The sequence below is a fragment of the Salminus brasiliensis genome, chromosome 2, assembly GCF_030463535.1.
Source record: "Salminus brasiliensis chromosome 2, fSalBra1.hap2, whole genome shotgun sequence".
Taxonomy (NCBI): Eukaryota; Metazoa; Chordata; class Actinopteri; order Characiformes; family Bryconidae; genus Salminus; species Salminus brasiliensis.
This window is the reverse complement of record NC_132879.1, coordinates 54,986,753-55,008,289: the sequence shown is the minus strand read 5'-3', so window position 1 is coordinate 55,008,289 and position 21,537 is coordinate 54,986,753. Positions and strand designations below refer to the sequence as shown.

General features: G+C 42.0%; 2 protein-coding genes across 3 annotated transcripts in view; both read left to right on the top strand.

Annotated features, from left to right (window-relative positions):
* rassf3 (Ras association domain family member 3) overlaps positions 1-11,695 on the top strand; it is a 40,306-nt gene extending 28,611 nt beyond the window's left edge. The window contains exons 3-5 of the mRNA XM_072673208.1: positions 1,823-2,078; positions 6,730-6,845; positions 7,794-11,695. Coding sequence (XP_072529309.1) covers positions 1,823-2,078; positions 6,730-6,845; positions 7,794-7,943 — 522 coding nt within the window. The 3' untranslated portion in view covers positions 7,944-11,695. The remainder of the gene's footprint in view (positions 1-1,822; positions 2,079-6,729; positions 6,846-7,793) is intronic.
* A 1,613-nt stretch (positions 11,696-13,308) lies between these two features.
* Positions 13,309-21,217, top strand: LOC140550161 (adipocyte plasma membrane-associated protein). 2 transcript variants are annotated; one of them, XM_072673997.1, is made up of 9 exons: positions 13,309-13,435; positions 13,649-13,738; positions 14,658-14,779; positions 15,771-15,869; positions 17,939-18,091; positions 18,449-18,561; positions 19,655-19,815; positions 20,002-20,200; positions 20,636-21,217. In XM_072673997.1, coding segments are annotated over exons 1-9 (1,146 nt in total). In that variant the 5' UTR covers positions 13,309-13,433; the 3' UTR covers positions 20,843-21,217. The 2 variants fall into 2 exon arrangements, with proteins under 2 accessions (XP_072530098.1, XP_072530097.1); XM_072673996.1 differs by having other exon boundaries at positions 13,309-13,738.
* The last annotated feature ends 320 nt before the right edge of the window (positions 21,218-21,537 follow it).

The window sequence follows — 21,537 nt, the reverse complement described above, 5'->3', positions numbered from 1 at the left end:
TCCCTCCTGAAGGTGTAGGCCGTGTGTTGACTGGTATATTTCAGCACCGCCTAATGAAGCCCCTTTCATGCTGTATATTGCTGTGTTTAATGGAAACCCCATAATACTGCTGAACCACACTGCCACTGTGCTGTCAGCCTTTTTCTGTGGCTCTGCTGCAAAGACATTACTCATACTGCCAGCCTTGGGTTGTCATTCAACCTTAACCCTTCGGCTCATGATGATAAGGCTGATGATGTCAGATGAGGCACCTTTTTTGTTTGGGCTGCCGGTTCACGTGTGGATGAAGGCTGTTATCACAGAGCAGGCCCTGTGTGACTGAGCTATGAATAGGCCAGAGAGGAATGTGCTGCTTTCAACGTAGCGTCTTCTGTGAGATAACCGGTGTGCACAGTGCTGACGGTACTACTTAGCAAAACTAAACGGTCTTTGTCGTCTTTTCTAGAAGTCTCTATCAGACAGTCCTTTGTTCCTTGCCTCTCTTAGCTTCAGGCAGTCATACGGTTCCACTTGTCTGGGTAGCATTGCATCTTATTACACTGCCAGTGACTTCAGTGTGCAATAGCTTGGGTGATGAGGTAAGTTTAGACCAACTGTTATCGTCTGCAGAATTATTGTGATGAACAGTATTAACGTGATGGCTGTTTAAATGGAAAGTATACCATGCGAGGCCATGTGAGACCTTCAGCCACATGATCTTTAACTTTTACTACTGCGGACACCTTAATGATCTGCTGCGTCTTGGTAGGAAAATGATGGAAAATTCAAAGCTGGCTAATTTCAGTTGTGGAAATGAATCGATATGTTTAAGAAAAGGGGTTTGATGCTTTCATATGCAGTTCCCAGTTATTGATATAAGTTTTTTATTGATTGAAGTATTAAAGTCTCATTCAGATTTCCAGATAAAAGTGCATTAGATGACAAAATTGACTGACATGGCACATTCAGATGGGACTGAAATCACCTCCCTATGTAAAACCCTAGTAGTCTGCAATTAGGAGACACCTCCATGAATTTAAATACAGAGGGGTTTTCAAACCACTGCAGAATGGTTGGATTAAAAAAGATTTACTTGAATATGAGGGAAAACAAATCATGATCTGGAGCAATACCACATCATCTGTCAAACATGGTGGAGGCACTGTGATTGCATGGCATCAGCACCTTTTCTTTCTTTCTTTTTTTTTGCAGAGTACCTGTCTCTACTGTCCAGCATAAGTGATGAATGTCAGGATGTTGGATGATCACCATCCCACCCCTATAGCAATTGATCATTCATTAATCAATCCATTCTTGTTGAATCAGCAATAATTAGTTGGTAGTTAGTATGAGTTTATTTTTCTAATTAAACCCATTTCTATGCAGTTTTGCCACTTAGGCTTGCTATCTCAGGATTTTGGAGGCCTATTATGAGGGATTGCCTCTGTGTTTTGGCTCCTTAAACTTAAGTCTGTGTTACAGTGCTATTATTACCTTTCAGTAAGCAAACGAGTGGAGCGTTGCATTTCAGTCCTGCTTCCTGACCTATAATTACACCCACAGGGTCTCCCCTCTGGCCTACTCTACACTCAGCACTCAGACATTTGGGCTAACAAGCTTAGAGAGATTGTGTTGCCTTCAATCTGAGGCCCATCTGGACCTACCCTGGCATATGCACCCTTTTGCTCTTTCACTTACACATGGATCGAGTCCAGGGTTGCACACCTTTTTGTGGTCAGGAATATAGAAAAGTCATTATTGAAGATGGTGAAGCAGTTAACATGAAAATGTCCCCTCTGTCTCTCCCCTTTCTACACCTCCCTCTCTCTCTCTCTGATGTTAGAATCCTGATGGCCTCTACACAGGCTTCATAAAGGTGCAGCTGGAGCTGCGGCGGCCCATCACTGTGACCGGTGGAGGAGGTGGAGGAGTGAAAGGCCAGGAAGCGTTTTATTTGCCGCGAGGCTGTGTCAACACTCTGCACATCAGCAGCTCCAACACCGTGCGGCAAGTGATCGAGGCTCTGCTGCGCAAGTTCACCGTAGCTGACAACCCAGCCAAGTTCGCCCTCTACAAACGCTCCCGCCGTGAAGACCATGGTGAGTTAAACTGGTCTTTATATGTGTGTGTGTGTGTGTGTGTGTGTGTGTGTGTGTGTTAATACAGCTATTATTTAGTTAATTGAGCGATCCTACCCTTACTGTTACACCTTCTGCCCTCTCTGCTCCCTTTGCACTTGCTCATTAAACACTTAGATTGATTCAGTTTTTCCTCCGTTTTGCTCTGATTGAACTAAATTCTGGCTTCATTTATATTGACATAATTTTATTATATTAACGGCTACATGACAATCTTGAAACCATGAAAACCATGAACATTTTTTTAGGATTTTCTTAAGAGAGAATTAAAGACTACATTTTTTTTCTCAATTCCCTGAATTGCTTTTCTGAACGTCCTTATGATCTTTGTGTTTAAGATTTTTCGCAAGGAAAGCTTTTGAGAATCCGTCCCAGTTTCTCCTCTTATGAGAGTTTCGGAAACCTACAGTGAATGAAAAGGGGACATTCTGACAGTGTGTCCATATGGGCATTATTAAGCACTTTCTTTTTTTTCTTTTTTACAAAGCTTTGTATGTATGTGTGTATGTATATTGTCTGTGTTAAAGGCCCAAATAGCCTCCTCGTCATTCCCTCTGTAGTGGTACAGTGAGAGTAGAGTAGGGGTAGTAGTAGTAGTGTACAGTAGCCGATGGTGTGACGATCGCAGGCATGCCACAGCGGGCTTAGTTTAGTGAACACGCCTGTGTATTTATGGACTGGCCGCCCTCCTGGCTCCCAGTGCCAGTAGATTGCCCTGCTACTACGCCTGTATACCATTTCTACCTCCTGAGCCAATAATATTCCATGCCAGTGCATGCACACACACACACACACACACATTAACACACACACACACACACACACACACACACATTAAGATATGCACGCAGGGAGCCAGCTGTTGTCTACGCCAGCTTGTTGACAGCTGGTACGCAGGCTGATGCCAGTCAGCCTCTTTCCCGACAAACCCAGATATCCACCCAGGGATCACACACCACACCACACACACACAAACACTGCCTGGCTCGGTTTTACAGGCCTCCAGACTGCAGTGTGGAGTAGTATTTTCCTTATTCAGTGGAAATATGCATTGGAATACTTCCCTCCTCCATTAGGGGCCATCCCGTCCGTCTTTCCCCCACACATGGCTAAGATCTTTGGCTGCTGGAGGCTTGTCTGACGTCACAGGCTCAGCAGGATGCCAGACCGCACATATGGCCAGCAGTTTAGTACCTGCTTCTCCAGCTCTGAGCTGGAATGCACTGAGGCTGTGAGTAGGGAGAAGTGTGTAGGTTTAAAGCAGCAGTATGCGAGAATTTGGATTTTGTGCTCCGGGGCTCCCCCTACAGGTGTGGAGTGTAGTTCATTGCTACACCACTGCAGTAAATACCAATTGCTTATCAAGGTCCTCCTCATGAAAAGCGGTATGTGTGTATTTGTGTATTTCTGACAAGCTGAGAGATACAGAAGCAGCATCTGAGGGTAAAGAAGCATGTGGGCTGAGGCGGAAGAGTAATAATACAGGAGTTTACACGGATATGACTTGGGTCATATCCGAGACCATATTCTCCCTATTCATGTCAGTGGAGAATCCACATAATTTTGAAGCTAATATTTTAAGATAAAATTTCTAAACATTGCTGCAGTAAAGGAACAGAAGGCAAATTTTACTTATCGCCACCTAGTGGTTATTCACCGGTGGAATGGAATTTCACTTGTTGAATATTAGATGGGAAGCACCTTATGGTGCTGGCTACTAACACTCACTCACTATTATACGATCATATTATACAAAATATTATACAATAATATTTGATATTACATTTATTTATTTATTTTATTTAATTAGTTCAATTTTCCCCTTCCTCTCCCGTTTTGATACTGCCTAATTAACCCACCTGTTCATAGCTCCCCCTAGCACTAGCAATTCTCCCACACCAGCTACCAGACGCCTTACGAGTGATGAGGAGAGAGCGCTCCATCTACCTACCTGGAAACAGCACAGCCAGTTGTTATCTCTCAGACTAAGGCGAATAGGTATTTGGCTCCTGGGCTCCCTCTACAGTTGGAAAGTGTAACTCACACTTTGTGCCACCACTGATGGGTATGCATTTCTGGACAAGCTGAGCCGAGATTTTGTCGCTGTTATTTTAAGGTGAAATAAATGCTACATGCTAGGTACTTAGATCCCCCAGCACTCATGTCGAGTCTGACACTGTCTGGTTGAGTACAGCTGGGTTTGAAGGTCTAGTCTAGATCTCAGTCTGAGCACAGGAACAGTTTATCCTGGTGCTTCCTTGTATGGGACGGGATTATGCTCTCAAGGTAAATTGAAATGAGTGAAGGGGAGCTTGACTTTACGAGGTGTTGCCAGAGGACGAAGAATGCGCTGACGCTGCTGTCTGGATCTCTTGGACGTTTCTCTCCCACAGAGACAGGAACGAGACCGAGCTGCCTCCCTATATCTCACTGCTGGGTGAAAACCCCACTGTGTACGGGTTGTAGTATGTGGGACACCACATGCCTGAACCTCCCCCCCCGCCCTTGTTAAACACGGTATGGGGAGGCTTTGAGCTCCTCTAATTAAATTGCCTGTCTAGACCTCATGATCAGCTTTGTGGAGAGTGATGACTGTTAAATGCTGATAAAGTCCTGCTGCAGAGCTCATTACAGAGATCAGAGGGGTGCCACTTCAGCCCACATCACAGGAGCAGTGCAGAATGAAAATCATAACACACTCGAGACCTGCTGCTTGAGATACAACCGCGAGTATTTCTACCATTACCTCCTAAACTGGCTCATTAGTGCCTTTTTGGAGTGAACAGGTTTTTCTGTTTAGAGAAGTGCATTGTGTAATTGAGCGAACCCTACAGACACTGCAGATAAAGATGAGATTGTGAAATACTGAGGTATTCCTTTCAACTCTTGAGAACCTTCAGCACTCATGCAGCTACATGAGGAGTGTAACGACACACCACGTTTTCATATTCAGTCGTTTTTCACATCTGAGCTCAGAATGCATGTAATAAACTAGGTTGGGCTGCATGATGATATCGGAATAGTACATAGTGCTAGTACATGGTAATAATTATGTAAAAAACTTAATAAATAAATAAACCAAATATTTTATGCACAGTTTGTAGTACAGTGACCTGCCATAACATTAGCACCACTGACCGGTGAAGCGAAAACGCTGAATATCTTCATCTATGATGGAAATCTGTCAAGGGGTGAATGTACATTTTATGGAGCAGGTCAACAGTCAGTTCTTGTAGGTGACAACCTGAGCCACTTTGACAAGACTCAAACTGTGATGTTCTAGAGGACTGGGTCATAAGAACATCTCCGAAACATCAGAAGCTTGAGGTCTTGAGAACCTCTCAGAAAAAAGACAACCGGTGAACCAGCAGCCTGGGGCTTATTGATGTGATCCAATGCGGCCGCACCCACCTCTCAACTTACAGGACTTATTAAAGGATCTGCTGCTAACGTTAGTTAGTCTTGGTGCCACAGATACCACAGCAGAACACCTTCAGAGGTCATTTGGGGTCCATTCCTCAAACGGTCAGATCTGCAGTGGTGGCTCAAGGGGATCTACTCAGAATTAGGCAGGTGGTGCTAAAGTTATGGCTGATCAGTTGTACATGAATATTCACTGGTAATCCAGGTAGATTGAAAAAAAATGTGGGAGCATACATAGCAGGAGCCCCACCCCGGAACCCAGGTCAGTTTTTAACCACTGACTATGGATTCAAGGAGACTTTATTGTTATTCGCATCACATGTGGTACATGGGTACACCCAAAGAGCGATTATTAAATAAATAAAATAATATTAATTAAAAATAAAAATAAAATAATAAAACATCTAGAATATAAGAAGGGTGGACATAAATAGGAAAAGTGGGAAAGCAGAGAAATAAATAAAAGCGTAGCAGCAATCTAATCACAATCTGAGATGAGCAGTAGCTTAAAAAAGTGTCCAAGCCCCCCCCCCCCCACACACACAAGGTAGCCCCCCAAAATGAGGGGCCCTTGAAAGAGACCTTATATAATAGTTTATAGTGCTTACTGAATATTACATGCTAAATAATACTCATAAATAATAACTGAACAATAAGCCTAGAGATTTAAGAGGTTTACCTCCAGATGAGAAAGCTGGAAGGCCTGGTTCTAGCTCTCAGAGGAGCCCGGTTGGGCTTTGTATAAGCCTAGTTATGAGATCAGTAGGTTTTGGTTTGGCACTGATGTGACACTTGATTTGGTTTTTAATATACGGAGCTGTAGTTTGATGCATTGTGGTACATTGATTGGTTAATGTGTTGCTTGAACGTTGTACAACCAGCCACTGGCAGAACTGTATGAGGAGAGTCTGATATACTATCCTACATAATGGTGTCATTAGCATAGATCCATATTCCCATGATAAACAGTTCACTGTTGTTTTCCTTCCCTCTACAGGAACACTCACTGTTTCAACACGTTTTCTACCAGGATTTCATAACTGCTTTGACTCTCTCACACACACACACACACACACACCCAGACCCAGTGTAAGAGCCTCTCAGTGTAACTGTGTGAATGTGCCCTTTCATTTCTCCAGGGTTGATTACCTCTAATCATTACTTGTGTTTGTGTGCGTCTCTCCTGCAGTGTGCATCTGTAAGCTGGCAGATGGAGAGCACCCTCTGCTCCTGCGTCTGCTGGCAGGGCCCAGCACAGACACACTCAGCTTCGTGCTGAGAGAGCAGCAGACGGGGGAAGTCATGGTGAGTCATCCAGACTGGTTATCTGTCCGTTTCTCATACAGATGCAAAACAAATGGTTTGTGGTTGAAGTAGTGGTTTAAGTACATGCAGCACTTTTAACATTAAAACCCAGGACATTACCAAGATATGTTTAAACTTGCAGCCCTTAAATCAGGTTTTTTTAAATTGTGGGGCTCGCCCCCCCTAGTGGGGCATGAAGACATTGCAGGGGGGAGGTGAGATAAAAAAACGATGCAAAAAATAAATATTTACATTTTTAAATAGTTTCTTTTTATTGTATTTAATATTTTCATACTTTTCACATCTGGGTTAGTTTATTTTAGAAATATTTCAAATTAGTGTTACAGTAATTAAGTGTCATGTGTTGTCAACTGGAGACGGGTCAAAATTGCCAAAATTGCCAGAATGGGTGGCTTAATTTCTACAAAATCATCAACATCAGAAAAAGAAAGACAAAGCCAAAAGAGCCAAAGCTAAAAGTCCATTAACAACTTTTAGCACGTGTTCAAACAACCAAGTTCTCAATTCATTGAACTTGCATTAGTAAGAAACAAGTGAGATTTACCCTGTTTTACCTGAAGCACTGGGGGTAGAGTTTGAGCTGGTGGAGCACTGTTCCACTTACCGGACAAACTGGGAATCCAAGGGAAAATCTACCCAGCTTCTGCGCTGGAAGCTCAGTGAAGACGGTCTGAGACACTGAGGCTCGGCCTAGGAGAAGGGGGCGGGGTCTACCTATTGAGTAGATAAGTCTGCCTCTGCCCCTGGTCTCTACTGCGCAGACTCTGGTTGCAAATTTGACAACATGACGGCCAGTTTTGGCTTCATTTCTGTAGAAGTAAATAAAACTATGATGTCCCTGTTTTCTACAGTCATTAAAGAATAAATTGAATAAAATAGGTTGTAGATGACCTTAGAATGTCTTCTCCCTCTTTTGTCTTTTTCTAGTGGGACGCTTTCTCCATCCCTGAGCTGCACAACTTCCTGCGCATCCTGGACAAAGAGGAGCAGGATCAGATCCGTGTGATTACCACCCGCTACAACATCTACCGAGAGAAGCTGGAGGAGGCGATGCGAGCAGTCAGCAGCCCTGATTAACACCATCTTGCACACCTCGAAGAGAGAGAGAGAGAAAGAGAGAGACAGAAAGAGTTTTGCTTTAGAGGACTCCAGGGATGCTCCCTCTAGTGGCGCACATACAACAGCAAACTCCGGAAAGAGGCGTCAGATCTCTCTCTAAAACTCTGACCTCCAGAGAGCACACAGGATTCTACACGCTTTTCCAGAATGCACCCATAGTGCCATGTTCCCAGCTCTGCACTCTCCCAGCTCTCTCTTTCTCTCACAGATTATTTTACAGCATCTCTGGTTATTTGTAATATTTTTTTATTTTTTATTTTTTTTGGTTTAGTTACCTCTTGAACTTGTGAATGATGCAAGTCTGCGAATCGGATCTGTCTGATTTTATTTTATTTAATTGGTGGAAACTACGGTTTGTACATATTTTCGTTCGTTGTTTTTAATTTATGTGGGTGAAGCTTCTTTCATTCTTTTGTTTTATTTTTTTTACTTCTTATCTTTATTTGAAAGAGTCTTATTTTTAAAAAGGCATAGCGACAGTCCTAAATGATGGCCGGACGAATGGATGGAGATGCAGTGTACCAAAGTAAACCAAAGTAAACAGGAACTGGCCTGCGATGTGCAGTTGGCAAGGCCTTGGAAGAGCTTGATGGTGGGATACAGCCTTAGCTGCTGGTCTGAGACCAAATTGAGAGGTTTAAGGACAAGAAGCTGGTTCTGGATGCTGGTTCTGCCACAGCGCTGGAGCAGAAGCTCCATTATCAGCGTTGGTATGAACATACAGTTCAGTGGAACACACAGAAGACCAAGTGGCTTATTTTGTCAGGTCGTATGTTAGTACTGGAAGATTTACCGGAGTGGAGCTTCAGAAGGAAAATACGACATGTAGGAAAGTGATGGAGAAGGAAGACGGGATGTGGAGGTGAAGGCCCAATCAGCAGCATGAGAACATGCCTGAGGCGGCTACCACGAAATGCTTGATGCTTGTAGTTGCTTAATGAAAGTGCCAGAAGCATGTTGATCAGGGTTTAACCCTGAAGCTGTTGAGGAGCTTGCACGATGAAGTAGGGAACGTCATCACTGGAGCAGAAACGATTGTGGGAAGTTGACGTGTTGGTATAGAGGAAGTCTGAAACCCCTTTAGAGGAAGTGTCACATAAGCTGATGTGGGAACACACTGTGTTGGAACTGACCACTGCTATCTACAGGCCTGGACTCGTCTTTTGGCCTTTGTTAGGACTCCAGGCGTCCGTTTGAAACTAATGACAGCCTGCTTCCACTGAGGGTCGTTAAGTTAAATATCCTCTCGTGATGGGAGCCTTTAGCGATAGAGATAAGCAGGGGAAACAAAGCCAGCGTTGTTGGACACTGGCTTTAGGGAGGGACTTAATTGGTGGAGCTCTGGTGGAGGAACATAGGCACCATAGAGAGATAAGATTGAGTGTATGGTCGATTGGTGGAGGGTTAATGTGCCTGTGTTAAAGATATAGGCTGTGGGAAATGGGGGTGGGGGATTCAGCAGTTGGGCCTACATTTAATCTGCAGCTGTCTGTTCAATACTGTACATGCGTGCTTACATCATATCCTGAATATATACCACCACTGAGGGACTTCACAAAGCAGTATTTCTCAGTTAGACAGATTTGAAGTCAGAGGTTTGGGTGTTTTTGATGTTTCGACTCAAAACCTGCTTAAAAACAATCCGCTTATTGTTTTTTCATTGCCAGTCAGTGGGTTTTCTGTCCTTTTCTAAGCTACTGGAAATGACTCAGCTGACTGATATACATATACTACAGATTCCCACAAGGACAACTTTGGCAAATTCAGGTGCAGAAGGTAAAACTCCTAATTTTTGCTTCCTGGACCTGGATTCAGCTTCCATTGAGGTGACCCAGCTTAACTGAGAAGTCCTGCTTTTTAAGAGCTGACCCCTCTGAAACGGCGTGAGCACTGATTCTATTCCTATTCTTTAGGAGCCTTTTTTAATCTGAACAGACAGATCTTATGATGTGTCTGTCGCCTCGGTTCTGATGCTGTTAAACATGGTGGTGGTAGTAGTTGGTCTATGCAGAATTCAGCAGTGTCTTAAGTGCGGACGGTCTGTCGTAGAGCTGTGCGGTTGTGCTGTCGTGTCAAGGTTAACATTTACACCATGTTAAAGTTTGTTTAATGATACTTGTGTATCAGTGGTTGATTTTTTTTGTTGTTGGTTTGTTTTATATAAATGCATATTTGATTATTTTATGTTTCTGCTAGTACTGCATGATGGTTTTCTGATGGGTACTGCATAATCAATTTTTGTCCATTGAAGCAGAATTGTGTGGTGACATGGGGACACCCTTTGGCTATCTGCTGTAATAGCATCTTTACTTTGTTACTTTGTTAAAATGAGTCCCGTAGCTCATTTTTTTATTTTTATATGTAATTGTTCTTTGTTTTTTGGAACAGTCTGTTTATTTGTGTTTCTCGTTTAACCAAAGATTTAATGATAGTGCATAATTTAATTTTAAATTTTAATAACTTTGCCTGGTGCAATCAGTTTGTACACCTCACGTGGGTTAATTGGTATCTTGCCTGTTAGAAACTTCACCAAGGCCATATTTACTCGTGAACACTGGGTTGACTTTATTATATAGAACTGTTATATAGGTTTTGTATCGCTGCAGGACTTTTGAATCGATAAGCCATTGATATAACAGCCCCTTTACAGCCCTTCTGTCGCTCCAGTATTATTAGCTCACGACTGAGGGGGCACACAGGGCAGTAGTTAAGAATTTAGACGAGTAGAAAAGCGTTTTGGGCACTTTACACATTGTAATTCAGGGAATATCTCCTTTAAATGCATATTATCTTTCTTTTATTATTCTAGAACAGTAAATATATATATATATATATATTTTATCCAGTGAAAGCTTAGGCATGGTCTGAGGAGTTTTCTTCTTTTTCCTAAACTTGATTTTATTATTATAATTTTTTTTTAATGAGCGAAAAAAGCTTCCATAGCCCATTTTTGTTTTAGAGCAAGACTGTGAATGTTCCAACCGCATCACGTTTTATTAGCCTGTTCTTTAAGCCTACTTTAAAGGCTATGGGGGGGTGTGTATGTATGTATGTATGTATGTATGTATGTGTGTCTGTGTGTGTGAGTACTACTAAAGGAAGTTCTTATGTTCTTATGTAAATGCATGCATTATATTAATCCATGCATATTCCTCTTGGCTGTGAAGGACATCACTGGCCAGTGTTGTTAAAATGACGTTTTGCGTTTAGCAGCACACGACTGATTTTACCTTAAATTTACCTACATACTCTCTCAAGTTGCCAAAATCCAAATACTGTAGACTCGTAACCAGAATCTCAGCAGAGGATCGTCCTCTACAGACTGTGCCAGAGCGTTCTGGTGTCTACTTAGACTTCAGAGACGTCCTCAGGGCCAGTTAAATCCTGAAATATGGGCTATTTCATTTATTGGGCGTTTCGGGATTGGATTTCCTGGCCTGTGGCAAGCACACGTCTGTCCTAGGGGGGCTGGTAGCTTTGCAGAAGGGTCAGTACTGTGAAGTGGACTGGCAAGAAAAAAAAAAGAAAAAAAAAAAAAGATCAGGACACTGTTGTCACTTGCAGCATGTCTTGTAGACACCGTGCTGTGGGTGATGTTGGCTGATGCAGGTTTATTGTTGGGAACTGTTTCAGCATCAGTTTGTTACCAATCGAGGCCTTTCCGGTTAAAGACTTGGTTTCATTGAATAAAGTTGAGATTGTTTCTCAGATTTCTGAAGTTCTGTGTCGTTTCTCACCGTGCCTCCATGTTCTGCTTCGGGGTCTGCCTCTTCTTCAAAAGACCTCTGAAGGAGTCCTGTAGTTTCCGCAGCAGCAGCAGATGCAGCAGCAGATCCTGCAGCAGATGTTGTGAGGTGGAACCTCCATCAGCATCACTGAGCCTTAAGCACCCGTGACCCGTGACTGATGTTTTGGAGGTGCCCTGACCCTCCAGTCGTCTAGCCACCACAGTTTGGTTCTTGTGAAAGCGTCTCAGATTCGTACACTTGCGCTCATCGCCTTCAAGAACCAGATAATCAATGTTATTCACTTCCCCTGTCAGTGGTTTTAATGTTCTGGCTGATCTGTTGTGTTCTGGTGTGTACAGTACATCTGATTGCCACAGGGGGCTGGACAGCTGGTGGTTTGGGATGATTGATGGGCTCCACCCAGAAGGCTCATACCAGCATTGTGCTGTAAGCCCACAGTGAACCCACAGTCAGAGCTGCTGCACTACAGCTACAGTGAAACCTAAGACGTGTGTGTGTGTGTGTGTGTGTGTGTGCGCACTGCACTGCCTGATGGGTTTCAGAAGAGCTCTGCAAAACATGGCAACTGATGTGTAACTGTGGTGATGTGAGGACACCTCTTGGTCATCTGCTGTAATAGCAGCTTTACTTTTTACTTTACTGAGAGGGCCTTTCAACCTCATGGCCCCCAAGAATATTTGAATGCCAGGGCCCAGGAGGATTAGTACAACTAATCTGTGTTTAGTTTAAAAATATAGTTATAAATAAATCAGAACTGTGTATTAAATATATAAACTCATACAGAATAAACACTACTAATACAAAATCTTATGAAATCTTGCATAAATTAATTATATATTTTTATATAGTTATATAGTTTTCTAGATTGTTTGTATTATAGTGTTTATTCTGTATGAGTTTGTTATATATGCAGTTCTGATTCTGATTATTTATATATATATATATATATATATAATGTGTATGTATATATAGGAGGATGGGTCCCCCTTGTGAGTCATGGTTCCTCCTAAGGTTTCTCCTTGCTACTGTGGCCTTTAGCTGCCCATTATAATTTTTTATATATATTATTAATATATAAATAAATATATAACAAATGATAGTTATTAATTATTAATTTAAAAAAGGAGGGGAGCCTCCATGTATCTTTTTTTTTTAATGAATTAAAATTATATATATATATATATATATATATATATATATATATATAGATAGATAGATAGATAGATAGATAGATATAGATATATATAGATAGATATAGATATAGATATAACTTACCATGCCTTGAGTGGTCAGATCACAAGTGGGAACTATTGAATATTAGGCAAGTGGTATTAATGTTATGGCTGATTTGGTAAATAAATTATTCAATAGTTCAATTGAATAGATTTTAAATTATTATTATTATTTTTTAGGTCTGACCAACAGAAATACTTGGAATAAAGATTATTTCTGTATGATATATATATATATATATATATATATATATATATATATATATATATATATATATATATATAACATAATACAAAAATTAAAACCCCCAACCTTCTTTATTGACCTCGGCCCTCGCTCCACAGCGCCCCCCGCCGGTGTGGATCCGCTCAGTCCTTCATGGCGAACGGAGAGCGTCACAGGTTTCCCCGCTCAGCTCTGCAGCTCGGCTCGGCTCGGCTCAGCTCTCCTCTCCGCGGTTACGGTCATGTAAGTACTGGAGCTCCTCCCGGACTCCTCCCGCTGCATTACAGGCTGGAGCTGAGGCTCGAGCTGCAGTCAGTCTGAGGGTCCGTCTAATGACCACACTCAGACTGACCCCTGCAGGCTCACTGCGGTGGGTCGTGAGAAGTTTGAGGGATATTAACTCGACATGTTTCTTCATGTTTTCTCGTGTAAATCAGCGTTAATGCGTTTCCTCAGGACTGCAGTGCAGTGTGTGAAGGCTGTGCTGCTGGCTGTTGCTGTGGGGGTCTATCTGATTCCTTCACCCATTGACCCTGAGCCTTTTCTGTAAGTCATGAGAAGTACACTGGTTTAAAGCCCTGCTTATTATTCCCCTTAAAGGGGCTTTATCTCTTAGAATTAAACAGGGGGCTGGTAGTGTTCCTGGTAGTGTTCCTGGTAGACTGGTGGATATTAATGATGGAACAGGTGTAACAATCAGTTTAATCCGATTTCAGCCTGGTTTCTGTAATCAGACTGTATGGACTGTTTATCAGATACATTTAGAAACTATTATAAAAAAAAGCAATACAACAAATAAATAATAAGTAATAATAAAATAAATAATAATAAATATTATATATGTATGCATTTATAGATTAACCGAATTAGTGTAATATATGAATATATGTCTATGTAAATGTATCAATAAATAAAAATTGCAATATAAAATGCATTGAGTTTGTGTGTATATATGATATTTATATGAAATATGGTTTGTTTGTATAATTGTCTGTAAATTTAATGTAAATCAGTGAGTAAATTGTATGATGCATCAGTTTTTTTTATTTTATTTATATTAGTGTACTAGTTTAGGGGCTCTTAACATCTATATATAGTACTAATCAAATGTTTGGACATACAAGATTGAATTTATTTTTAGATCAATCTAATTAGTGTAATTGATTGTATATATTATAGTAGCTATATATAATATAAATTACTATATATATATATATATATATATATATAAAAAGTCAAAAGTAATTTCATTTGCCAATACTACTAATAAATGTATTAATAATAAATATATATATATATATATATATATATATATATATATATATATATATATGTGTAAAAAAAATATTTATTTATTTATTTTTTATATAAAAATATAAATATAATTTTCTATCATTAAGTGATTTTTTGTTACTGCACAACTTTATATGTATTATATCAGATTTTATTCTACCTATTTCTTTAGATTTGAGGGCCCACCGCCGGCCCTGGAGGGTCCTCTGGCGGTCAACACAAGGCTACAAAAAGGACGAAGGCTGTTTGCTGGACAGCTCAAAGGCCCGGAGTCCTTTACTGCAGACCAGAATGGTGACTGATGTGACTGTGTGAGATGCTCTCAGCTCTCAGCTCTCAGCTCTTGTCTGACAATTCTAGAACTTCAAGAGAGGAACATACATATACACTCTACTGACAAAAGTATTGGGACACCTACACATTCCACCTTCAGGAGCTTTTATGACCTCCCATTCTAAACCCATAGGCATTATTAATATGGAGCTGGTCCCCCTTTGCTCTAAGCTCTACCAGCAGCAGCAGGTCTGGAGCTCTGCTGCAGTTACTGAGTCAGTTGGAGGCTTTTCTGCACTCTGCTCTGAGCTCAGCACTCGGCCCTGACCCCGCTCTGTAACTTTACGTGGTCTGACAGACACCCGGTGGCTGAGCTGCTCTCTGTGAGCTGTTCCTCCTAAACTCTTCCACTGTTCAATAATAACACCACTCACAGCTGATGGAGGAAGATCTAGGAGGGAAGGTCTAAATTTCACCAGCTGACTTGTTGTTGTTGGTGCAGCGGTGTCTCTATTACATACAGAACCACGCTGGAGTTCAGTGAGCTCTTCAGAACCTCCTGATCTTTCACTGATGTGTGTAAAAAAAAGGCAGACTGCAGGGCTAGGGGCTAGAGTTTATACACCCTTAGCAACGGGACTGAATGAAATGATGTGTTAAGAATCTGAGACACTTTGAACAGGACCAAACTGTGATGTTCTAGATAACTAGGTCAGAACATCTCCGAAACATCAGGCAGGTCTTATTGAGTTTCTCAGGTATGCAGTGGTCAGTAAGTACCAAAAGTGCTCGAATAGATGACAATGAATGGTCATGGGTGCCCAAAGCTCTCAGATGCTCATGGAGGCCCCACCTCACAACTTACAGGACTTACAGGATCTGCTGCTAACGTCTGAAGGAGTCTAGATACCACAGGACACTGTTAGAGAGGTCCTGTGGAGATTTTCTGATTGGTGGACAAACTAAAGAATTATCAAGCTTCTCTACCTGACCTACCTGTCTCTCTCCTCAGGGAACGTGTACACAGGCACGGTGGATGGGAAGCTTTGGAGGATCACCAATGAAACCCTGACTGTCATCACTCAGATGGGCCAGAACCTTCCAGAATGTGGTGAGCTGATTGGTGTGAGGGTCATGGGCACCTAAGGCTCAGTGATGTGATACATGGAGGCCCCGCCCACCTCACAACTGACAGGACTTAAAGGATGTGCTGCTTAGGTCTTGGTGCCACAGATACCACAGGACATCTTTTAGAGTCCATGCCTTGAGTGGTCAGATCACAGGCGGGAGCTATTGAATATTAGGGAAGTGGTATTAATATATGGCTGATTTGGTGAATATATAGAAACTGTAAAAGGCTCACACACCGTAACTATGTCATTTATAAAATTATTTTAATTAATTAAAAAAAGAGGGGAGCCTCCATGTATCTTTTTTTTAATTTATTAAAATAATGATATAAATTACCATGCCTTGAGTGGTCAGATCACAAGGAACTATTGAATATTAGGCTGATTTGGTAAATAAATAAATAAATATATATATAAATGGAATATATAATTATATAATTTTAATTATTATTATTTTTTTTTTAAATTATTATTTATTTATTTATTTATTTTTTAGCTCTGAGATTCTTTCTGTATGATATATACAGAACTCCCATCCTCAAGCAGCACAAACCCCACTTGCTCTCCTGGTAATAGAGTCTTCACACTAAAAGACAAAGGATCCGAGCTGAAGCCGTAGCCTGGGTTGGGTTTAGCTGCTCTTTTGAGTGCAGTACTCCTCTTTGTGTCGTCAGGGTGTGTGTGTGTGTGTGTGTGTGTGTGCGACCCAGGATAAAGGAGCGCCGTGTGTTAAATTGCGAACAGCCACCGTGTCCAAAATTGTGCCAGAGTTCATTAGACATGGTCATGTGATTCACAAAGATTCACTTGTTAGTCGAAAGGCTTGGCGGTTGAGAGAAGACTCCAGTGGAGATGTCTCCCCTACAGCTACAGGAGAACTTCCGCCCTGTCCAACCTGGAGGCAGGATTTGGGAAGTGACCCCTGCATTTAGAAAAGCACTGAAAAAAAAGGTGGCAGCTATAGTAGTATGCCAGGAACTATGCCAGCTGTTAGTTTCTTTAGGCTGATAAAGTACTAATCTCTATCCATGGACACGGTTTTATGCAGTGGTGTGAAAGGGAATTACACTCCACACCAGTAGGGGGAGCCACGGAGAAAGAAAAATCAATTCCTGCGTTTCACTGCTTTAGATTAATGACCGTAGAAAACATGGACAGCACAACGTCTCTCAAAAGTGAAGCAACCACAGGTCTAGCGCCTCTACTGGCTGCTTGCAGTATGATGTGTAGCTCCGCCCATCCTCATATGTTTCAGTGACAGAACAGCCCCGCCCATTTTCCACCTCAAGTCTTTCCATCTCCAGTGTCTCCAAATTCCAGCAGTGAGTTTTCCCTGTGCTTATATTTTTAACTCTTCTTCTGCTCTGTCGTAAGAAGGCGGGGCTACACTTAGAAATGAAGTGATTGACACACAGACAGCCTTGGCTGGAAGAGGCTGGTCGTCTGCAGCAGGACCTGCATGGTGCCCCCTTTATGTTCAGTACATGGAGGAGCTGAGCTGTAGAGGAACTTCCATGAGGGAAATCCACACTGGAAGCTCAGTGAAGACGGTCTGAGACACTGAGGCTTGGCCAGCCTTTTCAGCAGACTTGCTTTCACCAGTTCTTCTGCTGAAACCTGCAGAGTTCAGTCTTATGAGTTGGAGCATTTTCTCAGTTTCTCAAGTCATTCCAAATGCATGCAGTGATGTAGAGGTCTGGACACTGGGGTGGGCAGTCCAGTCCACCATTCATTCATTCAAGAGCAGCAGCATCTCCAGCAGTTTGAGTGCTGTTCATCTGCTGTTGGGCAGTTTGGTGGTCTACCAGGTATTGCATAGTTGTTAGGGGTCCCATTTCTCTTTATTTTTTTGTAAACTCCTCTTTCACTTTTTTATTTTTTTATTTATTTAATTGTATTATATAATATATAATCTAAATATAATTTTATCTAATAATAATGCTGATATATATATATATATTTATAATATATATATATATTATGTATATATATATAATTGTATTCTAATCTAAATGTAATCTTATCTAATAATAATGCTGATCTCTTGCAGGAAAGAGCACAGACTACGAGCCTGTGTGTGGTCGACCACATGGGCTGCGGCTGGACCACCACGGACAGCTTATTGTGGCCGACTCCTACTTCGGCCTGTTTAAGGTGGATCCCTGGACAGGAGAGAAGACACTGCTTCACTCCAGCAAAGAAGGTGCTTTCACAGGATAGGGGGAAAAATCGTGCTGATATTTCACCATATTATTCCTCAACCAGCCGAAACTTACTGCTGTATAACATCAGTTTATTAATTTAATCAATTATAATAAATATATATACATAAAGATATGTTAATTATAATATATATAAAAATTATAGTTTCATAAATTAAAAAAAATATATATATATATATTAATAATATATATGTAATTGTTCATCAATTATAATAAATATATATAAAGAACTGTTGGCTCGAATTTCTGAGCTTTAAGCAAACATATTTGTGCTACTTGGCCACAACTGGACAGTCTTTTGCATACTACTGTAATAGCCCTGTACTGCCCTTTTTCAGGTGCTGATGGGATCCCCTTTGGCTTCTTGAATGGGCTGGAGATCTCTAAAAATGGAACCGTGTTCTTCACAGACTCCAGTAGCAGATGGGGTCGGCGGCATGTTCGTTATGAGGTAAGAGAGGTACCTCAGATTGTGCTAAGAGTGAGTCGGTTCCTGGGGTTTCTTAGGCAGATTGTTCTAGGGCATCCATACAACTTTAAAATAGAGGTTCTTCCTTAGGCTGGGTTGGACTATCAGCGATGTGCCTTCAGGCCTTCTGTTTACATTTACAGCATTTAGCTGACGCTCTTATCCAGAGCGACTTCCAGGGTTACTCATATTACAGAGGAGGGTCAGTGTAGTGTTAGGAGTCTTGCCCAGGGACTCTCTTATTGGTGTAGTGTAGCATAGTCACCCAGCCCGGGAATCGAACCCCAGGCTCCCACATGGTGTAGAAGCTCAGTGGCAGGTAGTGGTGTTATCTGTTTCACCACACCAACCACCTTCTGTTCTGCTGCTCTTGTCACTGTATGCACCGCTCTGTTCTCAGGGTAAAATTGACTTATTAAACCACTTATTTGAATTTTCCACTGAAATTAAATGAAAGTTTCAGTTTTTTTGGCACTAAGCTTCATTTAGAAAGTAGAATTGATCAGATATACACCCCTGTAGCCCACGCCTGGCATTATTAGGCAGCATGGTGCCAATAATGGGTTCATCTGTGTCTGCAGCAATGGGTGCAGCTTAAAGTAGCTGAATGCATTCATTAGAAGGGGTGTCCACAAACATTTGGACATACAGTGTAGAACCCTTTCTGTTGCTGTTTTTTTTGAGCTTCTGTCTCAAATACATCACCACTAGTAGTAGTGCTACAGTGCCACCTACAGGACAATATTTTCAAGAGCTCAATTTCAACTGCTGCTTTAAATACATTTGTTGTGATACAGCGCCACACTGTGTGTAATAAGAAGCATTGCAGGCTGTTGACAGAATGGGTCGTGGAAGGATGTCATGATTTTTAATAATATTTAATGATTATTTCTTAATTTTATATACTTATAGCTTATCAATCATATATAAAATATAGTGTCAAACAGGTGTTTTTTATTTATTTAAACAAGAAATATTAAAAGTATTAAATTGTTTATCACATTGCAGTTTCCATACATTCTGCAGCTCTGTTCCTCAGTCATACCCATGTTTAACGGCACATTATCTCCTTTAGGTGCTAGAGACCAACTGCCTGGGCCGTCTCCTCTCTTACGATCCAGAGTCAGGGCGTGTCCAGACCCTGCTGGACTCTCTCTACATGCCTAATGGCTTTGCATTCTCTGCTGATGAGGACTTTCTCCTGCTGGCTGAGACCAGCATTGGCCACATCAGCAGGTAATACCAGGTAGACAGACACTGTCCATTAAAAAGCCTTAGAGAAAAACATGGGAACACACTCGGAGCAGTGGGCAGCCGCCTTAACACCTTAGCGACTGGGGGTTGTGTGCTTTGCTCAAGTGCACCTCAGCCGTGGGTGCTGGTCCTGGAGCCCTGTGAAGTGAAATGGTTACTCCTCAATAGGTTCTGGCTGAAAGGACCAAAAGCTGGCACAAAGGAGACTGTCCTAAGCAATATGGTTGGCTATCCAGACAACATCCGCGTCAGCGACCGTGGCACGTTCCTGGTGGGCATCAACACTGTCCGCTTCCGTGGCCGAATTCTCCCACCTTTCCTGGACCTGCTAGGACCCTATCCTGCTCTCAAGCGCTTTGTGGGCAAGGTCAGTAATTGTAAATAGACCTATGCTACATATCCAAAAGTATTTGGACACCTCTTCTAATTAGAATGAGTTGAATTTAGCTATTCAGAGGTGCACTAGTTGTTCACAGTCCATAGGAGAGCATTGCACATGACCCCTAAGGTCACGCCTCACATTGGGCTGTGAGGTGGACCATCCGAGCTCCATCCGGTACCTTTAGGAATGGCATTTGTGATCCAAACCTGATCACTGAGCAACACAGCAGCGTTCCCAATATCTTCTGTAAAGCCATACTGGACGGGTAGAGTCTGCTATGGCACACCACTCCTGTTTATGGATGCGGGTGTCTACAAACTTTTGGACATGTCAGGTTGTTGTTTTCATTTAAACATTTACATTCACTGTTTTTTATATTATATATATATATAATCATCACTCACATCCCGTTGCTGTTAGGTAATTCCTCTGGGCTGGTATGATGCCCTGCTGCCCTCCTACGGTCTGCTCCTGGAACTGGGGCCTGATGGACAGCTGCTGGACAGCCTGCATGACCCCACCGGCACTTTGACCTGGGCCATTAGTGATGTCTTCCAGCAGAGGGGGGTCTACTACCTGGGCAGCACTGACCTGCCCTTCCTGGCAGTCCTGGAGCAGTGGAGTTGATGGTGTAGTAACGATGCTGAAAATATCAGGCTTTAGGACCCAGGGGAGGCAGAAATACTGCCCAGGCTTAAGAAAGAGCCTGGCCTAGAGACGGATGCTGGTTGGTATTTTAACGACGTGCAGCCGTATTGTGAGAAACTTCAATATTTGGGTCTGTGGGGTTGACTCAGTGGAGGTTTTATGATTATGGTTCATTGCTCTGTAGTGGGTTTAAGCGACTGCAGTAGGATCTTTTCCAGCAGAGGGGAAAGGGAAGCACTGGCAGCTTTTATACTGTAAATGTATCTGAGCTGCTTTCAGCTTTAGTTGGCACATTGCAGCGCTGCTCACTTTCTTTTTTTCTGCTTTACCAAATAAACCACGATGATAAATGAGGTCAGGTTGGTTTTATTCACCAAACTCATCAATTACATACATAATCCCAGCTAACATGAACATATGGGGCCTCTATGGTTAGCCCAGCTGGGAACCATGTTGACCCCACATATAGATCCCTACCAGAGTCCCAAAAGTCAGTACCTACCAAAAGGGGCTCCAAGAATGGTTAACTAGTGAAGTGGCGACAGGGTCACAGGCACCTAAGGCTCATACTGATGCTCATAAAGGCCCCAACTCACAACTTACCGGACCTAAAGGACTTAACGCATCTGCAGCTAATGTCAGTTTTGGGGCCTTATACCACAGGACACCTTCAG

Coding starts and splice junctions, on each gene's coding strand:
- LOC140550161 (XM_072673996.1), top strand. CDS start 13,599: ATGTTTCTTCATGTTTTCTCGTGTAAATCAGCGTTAATGCGTTTCCTC. Junction 15,870..17,938: donor CCAGAACCTTCCAGAATGTG/GTGAGCTGATTG, acceptor GATCTCTTGCAG/GAAAGAGCACAGACTACGAG. Junction 19,816..20,001: donor AGCATTGGCCACATCAGCAG/GTAATACCAGGT, acceptor ACTCCTCAATAG/GTTCTGGCTGAAAGGACCAA.